The following is a 17,238-nucleotide window of genomic DNA, read 5'->3' as shown; positions in this document are numbered from 1 at the left end:
GGGCCGTTAAATGCTCGTTCTCACCCACTGCTTACTATTCCAAGCAACGTTGAAATCAAGGCTATCCGTGGTGCTCAAGATACCGAAACTAGTGCCAACTTGTGAAGCTATATTGGAACATACATTGAACAAAGACGACTCTATTCGACTGGGTATGCAACGCAACTGACACAAGACCAAATTGAGTATGCCGCTCTCGATGCATGGGCATCTTTAAAAATTTTTGAAGAAGTCAAGAGGCATGGTGTAATCGGTATACGTATATCTAATCCTACTCCTGACGGTGAGGGTAATGTACTGGGTAGATGAAATTCAACAGCAGTTTTATAACGCTGGAACTAAAGCTTGTATATATTCTTAGGTGATCCTGTATCGTATCATCCTGGGTCGTTTAACGAGCCTGTCGCATATGGTGTAATTTCCAAGCAACAAAAAAGACTAGATGGAGTTGAAGTTAAAAAAGGCCGCGTTATCATTATCATCAAAAGAACTTTGGTGCCCGGTGCCACAGTGAATGCACATGACAAGTGCCTTCGAGATTTTGCGAGTCCTCCGTTCGAAATAGTTGTCAAGGTGTCTGAGCTTCGTACTTACAAGACTGTTTCAGTACAGAATCACCAGCCACTTCAGCTATATCAACACCGACTCAACAATTGATTAACCAACAGACATATTTAGAAGATGGTAATATTAGATAATGAACGGATTGTAACAATACAGGTTTAATACATTACTAATATATTTTATACTTCTTGTATAAAGGCACAAGTAATCCACCCATGAAATCGGATGACGAAGATGATGATTTAGATTAAGAAAATGAAAGTTTACCAATCATTGATGAAGAAGGAAATTTGCTTGAAATCAACAAAGATATTGACGTGTCAAGCCGAGACTACGGCCAGCAACTATTTCGACAACAACAACAAAACGATAATTAAAGCAGAAGCAGAACCTCGACCACTATCGATCAAAAAGCTCCACACTCTCGTATTCTGAAAGATGTTTTTCATCCAATGGATATTTTAAAGGTCTCACGCAAACATGGATTATCCAAGGGGTTTTCAAGGACATTCGATGATGCATTGTTTTTAGATGATGAAATTGATAAAAGGCTGGTAACAGCGGTCCTAGAGGAGAAGAAAGAAACAACATGGGATAAAAAACTTGCTGAAGATCCTGATTGGATATTCAAAAGAGTAAAGCGTAAGTTAAACCTTCAAATTGAATGTATAATAACTGGATTAACAAGATATATACACTAACATAACACTAATTTTTCATTATTATATTAGGTGTTGTGCCGCCTCCTAAAGATCTCTACCCTATGGTGAAAAAACCGTTTGAAACTTATAGACCATTGCGCTGTGCTCGAACCAGACGACCATTATTTGATTTTGAAAATTGGAAGCAAGCAAAAAATGTGCTCACTGCCATTCATCTGGGCCACGTATCTGACCTACCTGGTATCCCCTTCTATTTTGTCCGTGGCTAAGATAAAGATGGTCTTACACTATATCGCTGTAGCTATGGTACAAATTCGTTGGAAGGTGGAATACACCAGAACCTGATTCGTACGATTGGAGCTTTTGGTGCCAGTGTTGAATATATTGATGCTCTACTTGCAGATTATAGACTTAGGCACAACATCAATGTGAGTAATAGTTATTATTTCATTTTACATTCGGAAAATTTAAAGTTTGGATTGACATATATGTTGGGTTGTAGGTTGGGACATTAAATAGGTTTGGACGTATTCACGACGGTCATTACGATCCGTGGATATCACAACATATCAATAACTTGGAAACAAAACTTAACCTTCCATGCAGCTACAGAGGGCCTAGTATACATACACACTCTCTTTACCTCAAGTCTTCAGGCGAATTATTTGGTATATCTCCCTTGGATCCAACATTAATGGAATTGTAAATATTGACAAAGCAACACCAGTCCAAAGCACTTCACACACCAATTCATCGTCATTAGATATTGCCACGTTAACTATGATCAATCGTTCAACTGCACAAGTAACTGGAGCTCAATACAAGTATATTGCCGAATGTCAAAGAGCAGTACACGCGATTATACCAGTTCACACAGACAAGGAGAAAAGCACATTTGATTCAATTCTTCGTCACAAGTTCCCAGACCACAGATTCAAAACCACAGACTTTCTTCGATTTACCAAACTTTGGTCGCAATTGGTTAACGGCACAGATATATAAAACACCAAAGCAGCTTTCTATTCATTACACAAAATGGAAAGAAATCGATAATATCATATGTACCAAAAGCAACAACAAAGAATCCATCGATAACATGAGCAACGGTTTGAACTCGACGGCCCGTAAACGAGCAGCACCACCTGCACAACACCCATCTCCATCAAAAACACCACGTACTGAAAGCATAATTCATATTGATAATACTTCAAGTGCCTCGTCATCTACAAATCGCCTTGATTCTCCTGTTACAATTTGTCCAGCTCCAGCACCTATCGATACGCAAAATCTAGCCACCTTTATGTTCCATCGATTACTAGCAAATATTCCACAGCAATTACCTTCCATGCCTCCAACACCGTCAAATTGTTCACAATATGAATATCCTCCTGTCAGACTTCAACCATTACAACGTTTGGGTAAGAAAAATAATTTCTCGATTCAAATATCCGCATACATTGACATTGTAAATATATTTAGCACCTGCATCCAGTTCAACAAACCCAAATTTTACCACGATACCACAAGCATCTACAAGTAGCAACAGTGGTAGCATTAACAACGGTACCAGCAATAACAGCATACTTGATGGCCTTCGTAAAAATAACCAAAAAACATATAATGTTTGTGGCAGCATTAAATGTAAAGGCAAAAACAATAGGACAAAATGCACAGCGAAATGTAGCTTCTGTGGTAAAGTCGATTGTACCAACAAAAATAAACAAAACAAAATGCAATCCATACAACAGCATTTAATCGCCTTACACCAATATAAACCATCAGATATCTTATATCGCTATTAACATTTATAGTATTTTTACACAGCAATAAACTCTACTTTCATATTATTACAGTATCATTTTAAAACAATCGTTTCACTTTCCAAAAACGAGAAAATTTAATTCTCTTCGCCTCATACATGCTATCTGTGCCCAAAAAATTGCGTTTGAAAAAAAAGTGAGCTGGTTCTGGGCACAACACATGGTGACATGGGTATAGAGAAAAGCATAACACATGGCATGGGTATAAGAAAAAGCATAACACATAGGTATGAAAAAAGCTACATCGTCACCAGATTTCAGCCCTTATGTTATCGTAAAACGTACAAAACGTTCGCGTCTGCTAGACTTGCATCTTCTTCACTCATACGTTTTTTCACTTCAACTCAGAATGAGTAAAACAGGAAGAAAGCAACTTTTTATTGCTTGCGTGTTGCAAGTCGTTTATATAACACCGCGCCCAAAATAATCACGTCGCGCTCCACACTTGTCATTTCACGTTTTTAAGGTATGACCGGTCCTCCTAGAAATAAGTGCTATTCTCTCACTCTTTTCGCCTACTGCTATTGGTAGTGTGCTGTGACTTTGGTGCTGTGCCGATTGTTTGTCAATGGACCTCATTGCAGGTTGAAATCTGGTAACGATGTAGCTTTTTTCGATACATATAACCATTCCCACCACCCACCACTGACCATCTCAAGTCATCCGCATATTATAGGGTACTGTAAATTTTTACGTACTTCACTTTCCTTTTTTGGATTTTTACGTACTTAGCCTCCAAGTTTTTATGTACTTAGCCACTCAAGTACGTAAATCGGTTCTGACGCTGTATATTTGTACTATAAAATTTTACGTACTTCCTATTTGGGAATTTTACGTACTTCTTGTCTTTTTTGTGCCTCGTTTGAGTAGATCATACAAATAGCTACCATTGATGTAGCCTATCATACTTTGACTCTGTATAACCGTCGCAGCTACGATGGCTACTGTAAATTTTTTACGTACTTCACCTTACTTTTTATGCAAAAATTTACGTACTTGGCCACCGAAGTACATAAATGTTATGAACATTCTTCGACCTCTAGTAAGTGATCATCCTCAACATCGTTGATGACATATTAAATCCCCATCCATCATCATCATCTGAATTATCGACCTTAATACCAATCTTTCCGTTTATTCGCATCATTAAATTCTATAGTAAAACATATATATATATATATATATATATCATAGTCTTTGAACGATAAAACATCAGTCAGTTATCTTGTTTCCTCCCTATACCTTGTTCTTGTTTCTTCCCTCACCATCTGGTTTCCTACCTTCTGCTTTCCTTCTTGTCTTGTCCTGTTCTTGCCGAAAGCACCTAGCACATTCTCGTCCGGTGTTACTGGCCTTGTGTTGTCTTGCCCCTGTTCGCACCTTACAGTAAATCAGTTCTCGCGCTGTATATTTGTACTATAAAATTTTACGTACTTCTCATTTTGGAGTTACATACTTCCGATTTTACGTACCTGTTGTATATGATTTTTATGTACCTTGAGCGCTAAAAGGACCATACATGTTGTTGTTATTACTTTGAAGATTTTGTATATATAATCAAATTTCACGGAAGGGCAAGAAAGCCCACACTATGTTTTAAAGGAACGTAAAGGTTGATGTACGTAAAATTTGGTGTTAGTATGATTGTATGACTAGTGAGTGTAAGTAGTCAAGGAACGCGCTCAGAAAAAAGAGACTGGTTTTCCTGCCAGAGCGACTGCTTTACCTGCAATCGCCGAAAATGGAAGTACGTAAAAATTCGCGCACCCCATATTATAATAACAAAAAAAAAAAACATGACAAAAAAACCAGACTGACTCCCCCATAGCATCCCCTGCCATATTTGCATTATTTACCTTCGCTGTATATATCATCTTCGCTGAAGTATTCTTTATATATATTGTACTTGCTTCTCCAAATCCTAGTAGTCTGCTGAGGAAGTCAACATTCTGGTTTTGGTGGGCACTTTTGTAGTGTACGTCGAATTCGTATTCGCTCAGTGTCTTAATCCACCTGGCCATTATGTCTGTTGGTACTTTATGGCTCCATATTCCACGTAGTGCGCTGTGGTCACAATACACGTCGAACTTGTATAGCAAGAGCAAGAATGGCTTTACATAACAGTCTCACACTCCAGACAAGCCATGCTGTCTCTCATCGGGAACTGCTATATCCATCCTTCAAGTCAAGTTGTCTACTTATGTCGCCGGTCGTATGGATGATTGATCTAACCCTCGCATATCGGCAATGAATCTGTATGACGTGTTGTCCTTTCTCTTGGTGAGCATGACAGGTGCGGCCCAGGGTGAGCTGAATGGTCGTGTTATTCCGAGACGGCAGTATCGGTCGAGTTCCTTGTTCAATGCAGCTGCTTCTACAGTTACTAATCTGTAGGGTTTGGAGGCTACTGGTATCGCGTTTTTCTTTAGAGTGATTTTATGCTCCAATAGGTCGCTACATCCAAGATCGTCGTCTGCCCAGGCAAAGCAGTCTTGATATTGTCGCACGAGTTCGATACAAGTTTTTCGGCGTTGGAATATCCTTGTTGGATTCGCTTCGGTTCGTCACTAGTCTTTCTACTCCGGGATCTGCATTGTCTTGTATTTTTTGAAAGGTGCCAATAAAGCTCAGTGGTGAAATAATCAATAATGAAGGCAGATTATTTTTGATTGTTATGGTGAAGGTTGTGGCTCCTTGTAGTATGTCCGGGCAAAAGTATTCATGCCGTGTTTTTGCAAGGTGAACTTCTTGTTCTGGTACAAAATATAGCGGTGTCGTCGCTGTAGGTCTGAGAAGTCTACCATGCACTTGAGTGGTAAAATTGGCGGGTATAGTAATGCTCTCTCTCGACCAAACTTCTATGGTGTTGTTCTGCTCAATGTTCCTGGTCTCCAGTAGTATAGGTGATTGTGCACCGTGATCCAAGGAGAATAACTCTTCCTTGTATCGGGCTCCTTGTCGTTGCAGTGTCGAATATGGGTATTGCAGGTTGATGTCGTAACCATATATCTCTTCATTGTTCAAGTCTTCACAGTATACGGTATCGGAGTCATCATCTCAAATATAATCTTGCTCCATGTAGTCTCCTAGTAGGAATCCACTTGGGATATCTACTTTGCAGAATGAAAAGTTTTCCAGAATGGTCATGTAGTCTGTGGCTTCGGCTCATATGCTAGGGTAATTGGTTGCTTCAATGGGTACAGTCGCAGATATTTATGGATAGAAGTTTACACCTCCAGAGATTGGGCGAGATAATTTTCCATAAAAGTATGTCTTTCCTTTTGGTGGTTTTGTGAATCCCTCGGCTGTTTCAACTCCAGTGCGTTTAGAGATTTATCTTTTCTTCTGCGTACAGCAGTAAAGCTATGTAAATCTCGTCTAAATTTAGGACAAGCCTTGATACGTTCTCTGATCTTTATTTGAGCTGTTATGTTGGATACATCTTCTACAATATCGTAGTCGATAACTGGTTTCGTCCTTGGCGCGCGGCGTGGCTTTAATTTTTTTGGTTTATCCGTGGTGATCTTGCGCGTCGGTTCCTTCAGTTTGTTTGGGCTCGGTCTATTTCCATCGGTCGTTCAATTGATCGATCGGTCGTTTCTAGTAGCATCCATTGGTGTAGGCATATCTCCTGGTATAGCCTGCGGTTGGTTCGTCGGCTCACTGGTTCTTGAAGATGATGGTTGTTTGTTGATATCTTGTTCTTGGAATTGTACTCTTCGTTGTCGCTTCTTTGCAGGATCAGGCTTGTCTGCATTCACGATTATTGACGTTTGATCCTGATCTCAGGCTCATACTTCGTCGTTTTTCAGTGTTTTCTAAGCTCAATGGTCGTTTTTGTACAGTGTATAAGTCTTGAGCGCTGTTATATTCTCGATGTTGCAGATCGGATTTGCTTTTGCTTTTGAGTGTTCTTATGTTCATTGCGGGTTTGTTATAGTTGGTGGAGGCGTTCAGTTGACCGCGTTTCTCATGAGCAACTGGCCCTAGTAGTTTTTTTTTTGGCTTGTTGTATCCTCGTGGTTCTTCGTAATACTGGTCGTCATAGTATTCTTCTTCTGAATGCCAATAGTCGTCAACATCGTCGTATTAGTCCTCCTGGTATCGACCTTCCAAATGTACGAAATTGCTGTATACATTGGATCGGCTATTACTGTTCAGCCAGTCTTTTTTCGATGATCTCATGGCAGGTTCCTCGTTTTGGTTAGGTCTTCCGTTCGACTGTCTCTGCTTATGGTCCGTTTGTTGTTGCGGACGTCCGTTGTTATGGCTTTGCTGCTGTTGATAGGGTCGCTGGTTGTTGTTATGATAGGGTCGACGGTCCTGATATGGGCGTTGTCTTCATTCCCATTTTGCTGGTCATTGTAATTTTGTCGTCGGGCTAGTTGGTAAGGGTATCGTCTGTCTTAAATTCGAGGTGGATAGCTCGGTCGCCGTGCATTGTACATAGTTGGCAATGTTTGCTGAAACCCGTTGTTTTTTTGTTACGTCTGTCCAAAGTAAATGAGAAATAAGAGCAGGAATGTTACGTCTGGTCTTAATAAAAGAGTATATTTAGCTTCAGTTACTAGCAATAAACAGAATGAAAGATGAAACAAGCCGTGTAAGGTCTTGAGTGATTGAAAACAACATTTGAAAAGTTAGGTAGAAAGTGAGGGGTGGAAGTTCTATGTCTTTATCCAAATCAAAATGATGGGGTATTTATATCTATACCAAAATAAATTAATACATCTATTGTAATTGAACATCAAGGAAGATGCTCGAAGATTGTGGAAAGTACTTTCAACCAATGGTAATGGTTGCGAAATCAGCTGAAAGGTCTAGGAATAATGCTACCAATAGTTATTCCTTGGCATTTGGAAGGTACCAGAAGGTACCAGAAGGTTGTAGAGTTGTTGCTACGTTGTTATCGGATCGCTGTATCCTTGGCTTTATGGAAAATACCTGAATGTCGTAGTAATTGCGAGGCTGTTGTGGTAGAGCTCTTGTTGTGTGATGTGAAGTGTATGATGTTTGTTATGCAGCTCTTTCTTGTATTCGGATTGGAGGGATAGCTCTCGGGGTATCACTGTAACGTTGTATACCCAGCTATGCCGGAATTTAGAAGGACTATGCTACATGGGAAGGTTTTTTTTATGTTGCATTCTCTGCCATGTTCTATGCTGCCGGCTCCCATTTGATATACAAAAATGTTAAACGCTCGTTGAGACAGATCCAAAGCAATGGCTCCTCGTTTCAGTAACAGCTGTGATAACATGCGAGATCATGTATATCACCTTCTGCGGGTACTATCAAACATCTGTTAGGGTCGAACGCTTTGGCGAAACCTAAAAATTCATGGTTCGCTCTGCTCTTCGTATGGTAATAATGGTAGTTGTCGCTGTTGTGCTAATTCCATGCTTTGACAAGCTCAATTTCTTGCTGGGTATATTTGCCAATAATGTGATTGTTTTTAATTTTTCGTCCGAGATTTTACTAGCGATGGGTTCTACTGGCGATCAGCTGGTTTGGCAGCAAACAGATATATGAATTTACACAGAATTGTTTAATTGTTCTATATGGGTTTGTCGTTATGATCTTTGGTACCTGGGCAGCCGTTGAAACCCTAGTCAATCGATTTGCGGACGATTACACTTATGATACTCAAAATAGTATGGCTATGCCACCAAAAAAAACATGACTCTGTCTTTGTTATTATATTGCATTCATTCAAAAATTTTACATGTCTGATGCACTATATATTGCACCAGTAGCAGGAGATAATAGACAAAATATTACATAAATATATAATTAATATCACGGATGCGCGCGCATACCATCTGAAAGTCTGTATGACTGTATGGTTGCAATAAGTCGCAAGGATTTAACAGAGCAATGCTGTGCCTATGTAAGCCAGCTTTCGCATATGGCCACTCTATCATGGGGCATTATTCCACGTCCGCACTCCCGAATCACTCACAGTTTCCTTTACTTCCTCCCGACCCACCAACATCACAGCCTTCACATAAGCATTGTCTATAGATAGGCATTAACAACTGTTGCATAACACTAAATATAAATCATTGACTTAGACCGCCTCCTAAGACTCGATCAAGTCACTTGGGTAAGGCTAGTATTGGTGCTTAGTCTGTTATGTTGGAGTGTTTAGGGCGTTAGGGTAGGTAAATGAGCAGTTTTACTGATATCCGCAAGCACTAGTAAAACACCTAACGACAAACACTAATACAGCTTTAACGGGGTTGCTACGGGAGGTTTGGGGAAGCCTGTAGCAAGCCGCCGAGACGAAGCTCCATAGATTTTGACACGAAACGAAACGGAGGGGCTCAATACCGAAGGTGCGTAGGCGATAAAGGCTCGTAGACCTTTCAACATCATGCTACGGGGACTAGAACCTTTCTATTGGAACTTTATTCTTCTAAATGGTTTCTGTATCTGAGATCACACAAGTTATAATCTAAAGTAGAATAAATAATACCAAAGCAGCAACAGTGCCAGCATTGATATAAATACACAAAGAAACGGGATGCGTACAAAAAGATTGCAAAACTTGACTGAATAGATAAAGTTTAAAAACGCAACTCGTCCATTATGTAGGTCGGTTCTGGGCTATCATATTCAAAGCAAAGCTGTTCGACGACCTGTCGTGCAATAACGGTATAATCGCTAGTATCATTGTTGTTCACTGTTGTTGCTTTGGATGCTGTAGTGGCGGTAGAGATATTGTGCACACCACCTAGAACCAGGGCTACATCAAGACCAGCTCGACGTGCGCCTAAAACATCGGTTGAAATATTATCACCAACACACAGCACTCGTCGTCGTCGACCATCATCGCCAGCACCTTGTTGTTGTTCTTGCTGTTGAACAATCGATGAAAGATATCGATAGATCGTAGCGAACGGCTTACCAAAGTAGAGTACCTTGCCACCCATTTCTTGGTAAAGCTCACCAATATAACCAGGGCACATGAGCAAACGTGGGGTTCCATCACTATTACTCCCGTTGGGTGCGCGAACATCAGGATTGGCAATGACCAAAGGAATATCCTTCTCTCGACATTGGCGTAGGTATGCATCATAGTGTTGCCGTATGTTGTCACGATCATTTGGGTTTACAAGTTGTTGGTGCGGTAAACTCATGATTAAACCGACAAGGACAAAGTCGACTTCCATATCGTCTAATGATACAGGGTTCATTTCAGGTGCAAGTGCTTCGTACAGTGGTGCATGATAATCGGCATTGCCAATCAAATGGAATCGTCCAGTTTTGATGTGATTCTGTACGAATTCATGGGCTGTTATAGTGCGCGATTCAGTGTTGTTCTTGTTGCCGACAAGCATGGTTGCTGAACAATCGGTGGTGTCTTTCTCGTGGTCAGCAATGTTCGTCGTCGTCGTCGTCACTGTTGTTGTGGACTTTGTACGTTGTCGTACTAAATCTATACAGTCGTGCAAAAATCGTCTCGTCACATCGCCACTTGATAATACTCTCTTGTACTTGGTTTTGTCGAATCCGTACTTGCGCTGCAGATCGTTGGCAAGAACGTTGCCGAGTCGTGAAGAATTTGAAAGTAGTATAGTTTCAAGCCCGAGATTGTGTAATTTCTCTATGCATTCGCGTGTATACGGATAAGGTTTCGCGCCATCATGTAAAACACCATAGACATCACTTGCAATGGTGTAGTATTCGTTCTTGGATATGACCGCTTGAAGTCCCTGAATATACTGCATTAGGTGCGACAGGCGAGCCTGAACAGCGGCCGTGATTTTATTTCTGTAACGTGTAATGAGTTTTGGAATACCGCTCGAGTAATACACCTTGGGTGCGCAATAAAAGGTAAGCCTATAACATCCAGTGTCAGCATCAAGCAAGTTTTCCTTTGGTGGTGGAGAGCATAGTATGCATTATCACAGCTATGTTTTGAAAGAAACTGAATCAACATGATGCTCGTGCGAGAGATGGCGTACTCAACATAAACACTAGAGACACATGCGAAAAAACGAGAAAGCGTATTAAAGCGCGCTGGTTCGGACAATACGAAAAATTACTGCAAGCGGCATTTTAGCTTGTTTTTTTCCTCTTTTTTTTTTTTATCGTTCCGTTCTTTCTCTTCGGTTCTCTTCCTCCACCTCCCAACAACACAAAAACATACTAAACGTTACGTAAACAGAAGAATGGAGGTGCTGACGACGGTCAATGCGCCGTTACCAGTACTAGAAGAGACAACAACATCGAGTCCGTTTCCCCCATTTTATTCAACGGGTCCATTTACATGGGCAACACCTTTCTTCACCACACCGACAGCTTTACTGACGGTTACTATCGTTCTTGGTTTTGGACGTTATCTCGTTACACGTGGAAGACCATGGTTAGAATCACCAACAGCACGACATCGTCTATCGCCTCTGTCGCGTCTTATTGTGGCCATTTCCGTCACGATTCTTGTCACTTTTGTCGCCGACGCGATTGCATTGACAACTCGGGCTATTGTTGAACGACAATGGACCAGCAGCGTCTTGGCTTATTACATTGGCGTCTCCTGGCTGTCCTGGGCTATTGCGCTGGCTTGCCTGACGGATGAAACTTTCAAGTTTGGCGAGTGGAACTGGGTCCAGTATATGTTTTGGATGGCGGCCGCGTTGGGCGAAACTATGGTTGGTTGGCTTTGGACTGTCGGATTGCTTCGTCCCAAACCAGGTAAAGAAATTCTGGCTCTATATGCATATGCGATCATTGGGAAGGTTCCTCGCTTATTCACTCACAATGTGCGCGTGTGTGTGTGTGTGTGCACTCTAAAGGCACAGTGTTTAGTCTTTATGACTATACGTTCCTTGGAATATTCATTGCTCGCTACGTCATGGAGTTGTTGACCGTGCTGCTGTGCGTGATTCAAATGTTTTCACGACGGAACCACAGTGCTAGCGAACGGGCACCCTTGTTGGGTGCTATGACAACAACGGAGAACCGTTATGGCAGCACACCCGCACTAGCAGACGAGAGTGAAACGTCTCGGAAAGCAGAGCCGAGTGCGTTTTCAAACTTTTTTGGAAAAATGCGAAAGCTGCTTCCGTACATCTGGCCACACAAGTCATTTAGACTGCAGCTGCTGGTTCTGGTGTGCTTTTCACTGATGCTGGCTGGCCTGCTTGTGAATGTTTTGGCACCACTGCAGATTGGCAAAGTGGTGGATGGGTTCGAAAAAGACAAAGGTGAGGTGGTCGACACGCACACACGGAATCACGACGTGTATATGCTCTCTTTGCTAAAACGACAGAAAATATTGTTTTTGTAGGCAAATTCGCATGGGCTGCTGTCCTGGTTTATGTCGGTCTTCGATTCCTGCAGGGTGGGGTACGCGTTATTTTTTTCTGGGTTGCAGCTTTGTGTGTGCGTGTGTGTGTGTGTGTGTGTGCTATAGTGGCCAAGAAGCTCTCGACAAGACCGGCTGTTTACATTTAATGTGTTTCATGTTTGCGTGTGTGCCATCGTCATTATCATTAGTCTGGCCTTATCCAAGCCATGCAGAACTGGCTATGGATCCCCATCGGGCAGTACACCACGCGTGAAATCTCGGTGAAAATGTTCAGCCATCTGCACGGCCTGTCGTTGCATTTCCATATCAATCGAAAGACAGGCGAGGTACTGCGCGTAATGGACCGAGGCACCAACAGCATCGTCCAACTTTTGTCCCAAATCCTGTTTCAAATCTTTCCTGCGCTGGCCAACATTGTTGTCGCCGTGTTTGTGTGCGCCGTCAAGTTTACGCCACCCTTCGGCCTGATTGTGTTTCTGACCATGTCCTTCTACCTTTTTGTCACCATCGCCCTCACCGAATGGCGCACAAAGTATCGTCGCACAATGATTGAGCTGGACAACTCGTCACGGACCAAAGCAGTCGATTCGCTGCTGAACCTTGAAACAGTAAAGTATTATGGTGCCGAGGACTTTGAAATCAACCGCTACAAGAATGCCATCATCGAGTACCAAAAGGCGGACTGGCTCAGCTCTACTTCGCTCAATGTTCTGAATCTGGCGCAGAATGCAGTGATTAGCGGCGGATTGCTCGCTGGCTGTCTCTTGTTTGCCTGGGAAGTTTCACAGGGCCGCCTTACATCCGGTGACTTTGTATTCTTCAACATGTACATGATGCAATTATACACTCCAGTAAGTTCTGCTCAAGCGGCTGGTGAATTACTATGTCGATATTAATTTTTTGTGCTCCACTTGTTGTTACACGCATAGCTGCACTTTTTCGGAACGTACTATCGCATGATCCAATCCAACTTCATCGACATGGAGAAGATGCTCGCTCTTTTCGAGGAAGAGCAGACCGTCAAGGATGCCCCCAATGCAAAGGATTTGGCTGTCAAGGAGGGTCATGTAGTGTTTGGTAAGTCCCAGTTGCTTGCAAACCTTATACAGCCAAGTGTTCTAATCATCTACATTATATATCCAGATAACGTTACATTCAGCTACGATCCTCGACAGACGGCCTTGAACGGCATCACATTCTCAATTCCCAAGGGTGCCACTGTTGCCCTAGTGGGCCCTTCTGGTGGAGGGTGAGTTTGTTTCACTGCATGTAGTCTTAGAACGCTAAGCAACTAACCTGGGGCCCCACATCTTTTTATTTTTAGAAAATCAACAATCCTGCGACTACTGTTCCGTTTCTACGATCCTGACTCTGGCCATATCTACATTGATGGTCAGGACATCAAACAGGTCCGTCAAGAATCATTGCGTCAAAATATTGGTGTTGTCCCACAGGATACGGTGCTCTTTAACGACAGCGTACTATACAACATTGGTTATGGCAACATTAATGCACCTGAAGATGCTATCTTTAAAGCGGCCAAGGCTGCCCAGATTCACGACAAGATCCTTCAATTCCCCGATGGTATGGAAAGTCTCTGGATATGTCACCGAAAAAAACAATAGGACAATCGTCTTGACAAGCCCTCCCTTTTTATTTCAACACAGGTTATGAAACACGAGTGGGTGAACGCGGTTTGCGACTTAGCGGCGGCGAAAAGGTAAATAAGATGAACACGTACGGATAGACTTTGGGGAGCGTACGCTAACACTGATTTCACTTGTGGGTACACAGCAAAGAGTTGCTATTGCTCGTACCATTCTGAAAGATCCACCGATTATTCTTTTGGATGAGGCAACGAGTGCATTGGATACGTAAGTGACTCCCCCATTTTCGTTTCAAAATGAGACAGTGAATGAGAAGTTTATCTTTCTGACATTTATCATCCTCTCGTAAGCGGCACTGAACGTCAAATCCAACAAGCCTTATCGATCATGACCAAGGATCGCACTACACTCGTGATTGCTCACCGTCTTTCGACCATTGTCAATGCTGATCTGATCTTGGTGTAAGTGATATGTAAACATGAAAAATGCAAGGAGTTCTCTTTAGACTGCAAATGTCTGATTTCCCTCCCTGGCTTTTGTGTATATAAAGGATCAAGGATGGCCGAGTGGTTGAGTCTGGAAGTCACGAAGAACTGATCAAACAGGGCAGCGACGGTGTATATTATGAAATGTGGCAAAAGCAGCTCCATGATGACAGTGATGGTAGCGATGCTGAGGCAACAAATGGCGGACCTCACAATAACACATATGGTAATGTGGAGAGTAATAAAATGTCGTTGTCAGCAGCAGCAGCAGCAGATGATGCCGTTGTCCCTGAAGCAGCTCCCAGTGGTCCCATCCCACCCACGGGTCCAGTCCCGCCAATCGATACACGATCCCCAGCCGTAGTAGTCTCGGAATCCGAAAACAAGGACTCCATGGTCTCATCACCCACTGAAATGGAAGGTCAGCAGCAGCAGCAGCAGCAGGAAGAAGAAGAGGAACAGCAACAGCAAGACCAGAGCGGCAGCGTCACTCCGGAGAATAGGGATGATGAAGAAGAAGAAGGAGGAGGAGCAGCTTCATCTAATGCCCAGTCACCACCGAAAAATAGAAAGAAAAAGAAACGTTCCAAGAGTAGAAAAGGCACTACATTCTGAACAGTACAACAACACACACACACACACACACCCTTCATCCTTCTTTCTTTCTTTCTTTCTTTCAAATCAGCATTCCCAACCGATAAAACACATCGCAACAAAAACATTGTATTACTGAGAAAGGTTTGCTAAGCGAGAAAGAGAAACCAGCTCTTCATCGGTCTATATGATATGCATGTAACCGTATGCAAAAAGTACTGTTTTTCTTAACTCCAAACACGTATGGCGCCATCATCCCCGGCTGTAACTATCGCAACATCGGATGGATGATAATCTACAGACGTGACCACCGTGTCATGCGATTTTAATGTTTCTACTTTATTTCCTTCGAGTACGTCCCAGATATGAATATGGCCGTCTTCGGATCCGCTCACTGCATATGCGTCTGTATTTGACATGACCGATTCGACCTTGAATTCCTTGTGTTTGTGCCCCGTAAATCTGTATTGTGTTTGATGATGATGATGAGTTTTTTTTATATATATACTATGATGATGATGATGGAAGAAAGAAACCATGCAAACGTACTCGTTCAATAGCGTCCCATTGGACTTATCCATCAGACGTACGGTATCGTCTAGAGTGCTTACGAGTACACAATTCCCGTCATGCGATAATCGAGCAGATGTGATGGCCGCTACATATCGTCCTCAATTTGTCAGCGGTTTACCTTATAAAATCCAATACACAATGGAAGAATATGGTTCTTCTTTTTTTTCCCTTACGTCCAATATAATCTTCTGATAATTGTCCATTCCTTAAATCATATCTTCGAACGCGCCCATCAGCCGATCCCGCCACGATCTCCACGTCTCGGACTTGGATAGACATGACGCTATCTTTGCAGTCTTCAAGAACTTGGATTGGGGAAAAGTTGGATGACCTGGGGCAAAAATAGGAGTTTTTTTCAGATTTTCGTATGGGTAGGTGCTCCTATCCAATTTTAATTACTTACCTACAATCCCAAATACGAACCGTTGCATCAAAAGATCCTATTAAACAGAGAAACTTTACTATATTTCACTCTCACACAGTGTTCAGACTCGAAACCTTCTCTCCATCCTTTCGTTCACCACATTGTGGTTTTTTTAGCATATAATCGTACCACTGACAAGAACCGTGCCTTGATCATTGAAATCCACTCCATTCACTCGCTGCCAACCCGTGCCAATATGAAAAATATATGAAGAAATATGCAATTCAGTTATTCTATTAGAGGGTTTGGCATATTTCAATGCAACTGGATGCTTTTGCCCAGTCCAGCGAATACGTTACCTCCCAGTGTGCTGTGTACCGCCGTAAGATCTCGCCCGTTCCAACATCCCATAAAATAACAGCGCGATCAACACCGCAACTCGCAAGTTTGGCATTATCTGGCGATCTATTCAAACACCAAGTTTCTTTTTTAATTTGAAGAAGCTCTCTCAATCTCTCGACTATAGAAAGAAGACTTGATGAAAAACTTACACTGAGACACCGAGTACATCGCGACCGTGACCCATGTATTTATGTAGTTCCATGCCTGTCGTCGGATTCCATAATCGTACTGTCCGATCGCGTCCACCGGATACACAGTATTGCCCGGATTTGTTATAGCGTACTTGACTGATAGGTTCTTTGTGACCAGTGAGTGTGTGATCGCAGTGTGTTGGATAAGGTGCCATGTTGGAGGGAATGGAAGGGTATATATACAATAAAGTTTCAAAGAGAAAGAAAAATCCGCCGGAGGACGCATAGAGCATTTTCTTCCTGTTTCCCGGCGAAACGGATTACCCCGCTTTTCTTGTTTTTGAGCATCCCACTGACTACAAGATATGCACATCAAAAGCATATTATAAATGCTGCTGATTATGCTCGACGTATTACTCGCCGTCATTCAGTGAAGAGGAACTCTTTTCGTACGGCTAACCAGTTATGAACCATCGATATCATGCGCGGCAACGTAACACCGCCCATGGTGGTTTGTCATTCTTGATAAAGGAATGGTACAGTGCTTCCAACAGTCAATGTCGCACACGGTCAAAAATGATGTCGCAAGCCAATGAAAATCGATGTCGTCAGTTATTCAACATCAATTTCGCACTTTCCGGGAACCAAGTCGTATTTTAGAAACATGTCGTGCATTTGAAAATGAAGTCGTGTTACGATGATTATGTGCGGTACACCGTTCAG

General features: G+C 42.2%; 5 protein-coding genes across 5 annotated transcripts; 3 read left to right on the top strand and 2 right to left on the bottom strand.

Annotated features, from left to right (window-relative positions):
• Positions 1–1,016: 1,016 nt before the first annotated feature.
• BDB00DRAFT_876272 (uncharacterized protein) lies at positions 1,017–1,495 on the top strand (the record flags this gene model as incomplete). The annotated part of the gene is made up of 2 exons (XM_053127461.1): positions 1,017–1,206; positions 1,296–1,495. 2 exons carry the CDS (start codon positions 1,017–1,019, stop codon positions 1,493–1,495), a joined length of 390 nt encoding a protein of 129 aa, XP_052975778.1.
• An 827-nt stretch (positions 1,496–2,322) lies between these two features.
• BDB00DRAFT_791025 (uncharacterized protein) lies at positions 2,323–3,090 on the top strand (the record flags this gene model as incomplete). Its single annotated transcript, XM_053121011.1, has 2 exons — positions 2,323–2,644; positions 3,080–3,090. 2 exons carry the CDS (start codon positions 2,323–2,325, stop codon positions 3,088–3,090), a joined length of 333 nt encoding a protein of 110 aa, XP_052975777.1.
• A 6,250-nt stretch (positions 3,091–9,340) lies between these two features.
• Positions 9,341–10,782, bottom strand: BDB00DRAFT_842722 (HAD-like domain-containing protein). The gene has a single exon (XM_053124910.1). The coding sequence runs from the start codon at positions 10,774–10,776 to the stop codon at positions 9,613–9,615; it is 1,164 nt and encodes a 387-aa protein (XP_052975776.1). The 5' UTR covers positions 10,777–10,782; the 3' UTR covers positions 9,341–9,612.
• Positions 10,783–11,220: 438 nt separating this feature from the next.
• On the top strand, positions 11,221–15,066 carry BDB00DRAFT_876267 (uncharacterized protein; the record flags this gene model as incomplete). Its single annotated transcript, XM_053127460.1, has 11 exons — positions 11,221–11,743; positions 11,845–12,255; positions 12,339–12,397; positions 12,548–13,210; positions 13,289–13,436; positions 13,503–13,608; positions 13,684–13,943; positions 14,027–14,079; positions 14,154–14,233; positions 14,317–14,427; positions 14,517–15,066. 11 exons carry the CDS (start codon positions 11,221–11,223, stop codon positions 15,064–15,066), a joined length of 2,964 nt encoding a protein of 987 aa, XP_052975775.1.
• Positions 15,048–16,964, bottom strand: BDB00DRAFT_842716 (WD40-repeat-containing domain protein). Its single transcript, XM_053124909.1, has 7 exons — positions 16,534–16,964; positions 16,342–16,447; positions 16,172–16,220; positions 16,022–16,058; positions 15,792–15,949; positions 15,595–15,703; positions 15,048–15,507 (listed from the first exon to the last, which is right to left on the bottom strand). The coding sequence occupies exons 1-7, from the start codon at positions 16,806–16,808 to the stop codon at positions 15,273–15,275; spliced, it is 969 nt and encodes a 322-aa protein (XP_052975774.1). The 5' UTR covers positions 16,809–16,964; the 3' UTR covers positions 15,048–15,272.
• Between the last annotated feature and the right edge of the window lie 274 nt (positions 16,965–17,238).

The sequence above is a fragment of the Zychaea mexicana genome (genome assembly GCF_025766255.1).
Source record: "Zychaea mexicana strain RSA 1403 chromosome Unknown BDB00scaffold_86, whole genome shotgun sequence".
In the NCBI taxonomy this organism is placed as follows: Eukaryota; Fungi; Mucoromycota; class Mucoromycetes; order Mucorales; family Lichtheimiaceae; genus Zychaea; species Zychaea mexicana.
This window is presented reverse-complemented; position numbering and strand designations above follow the sequence as displayed.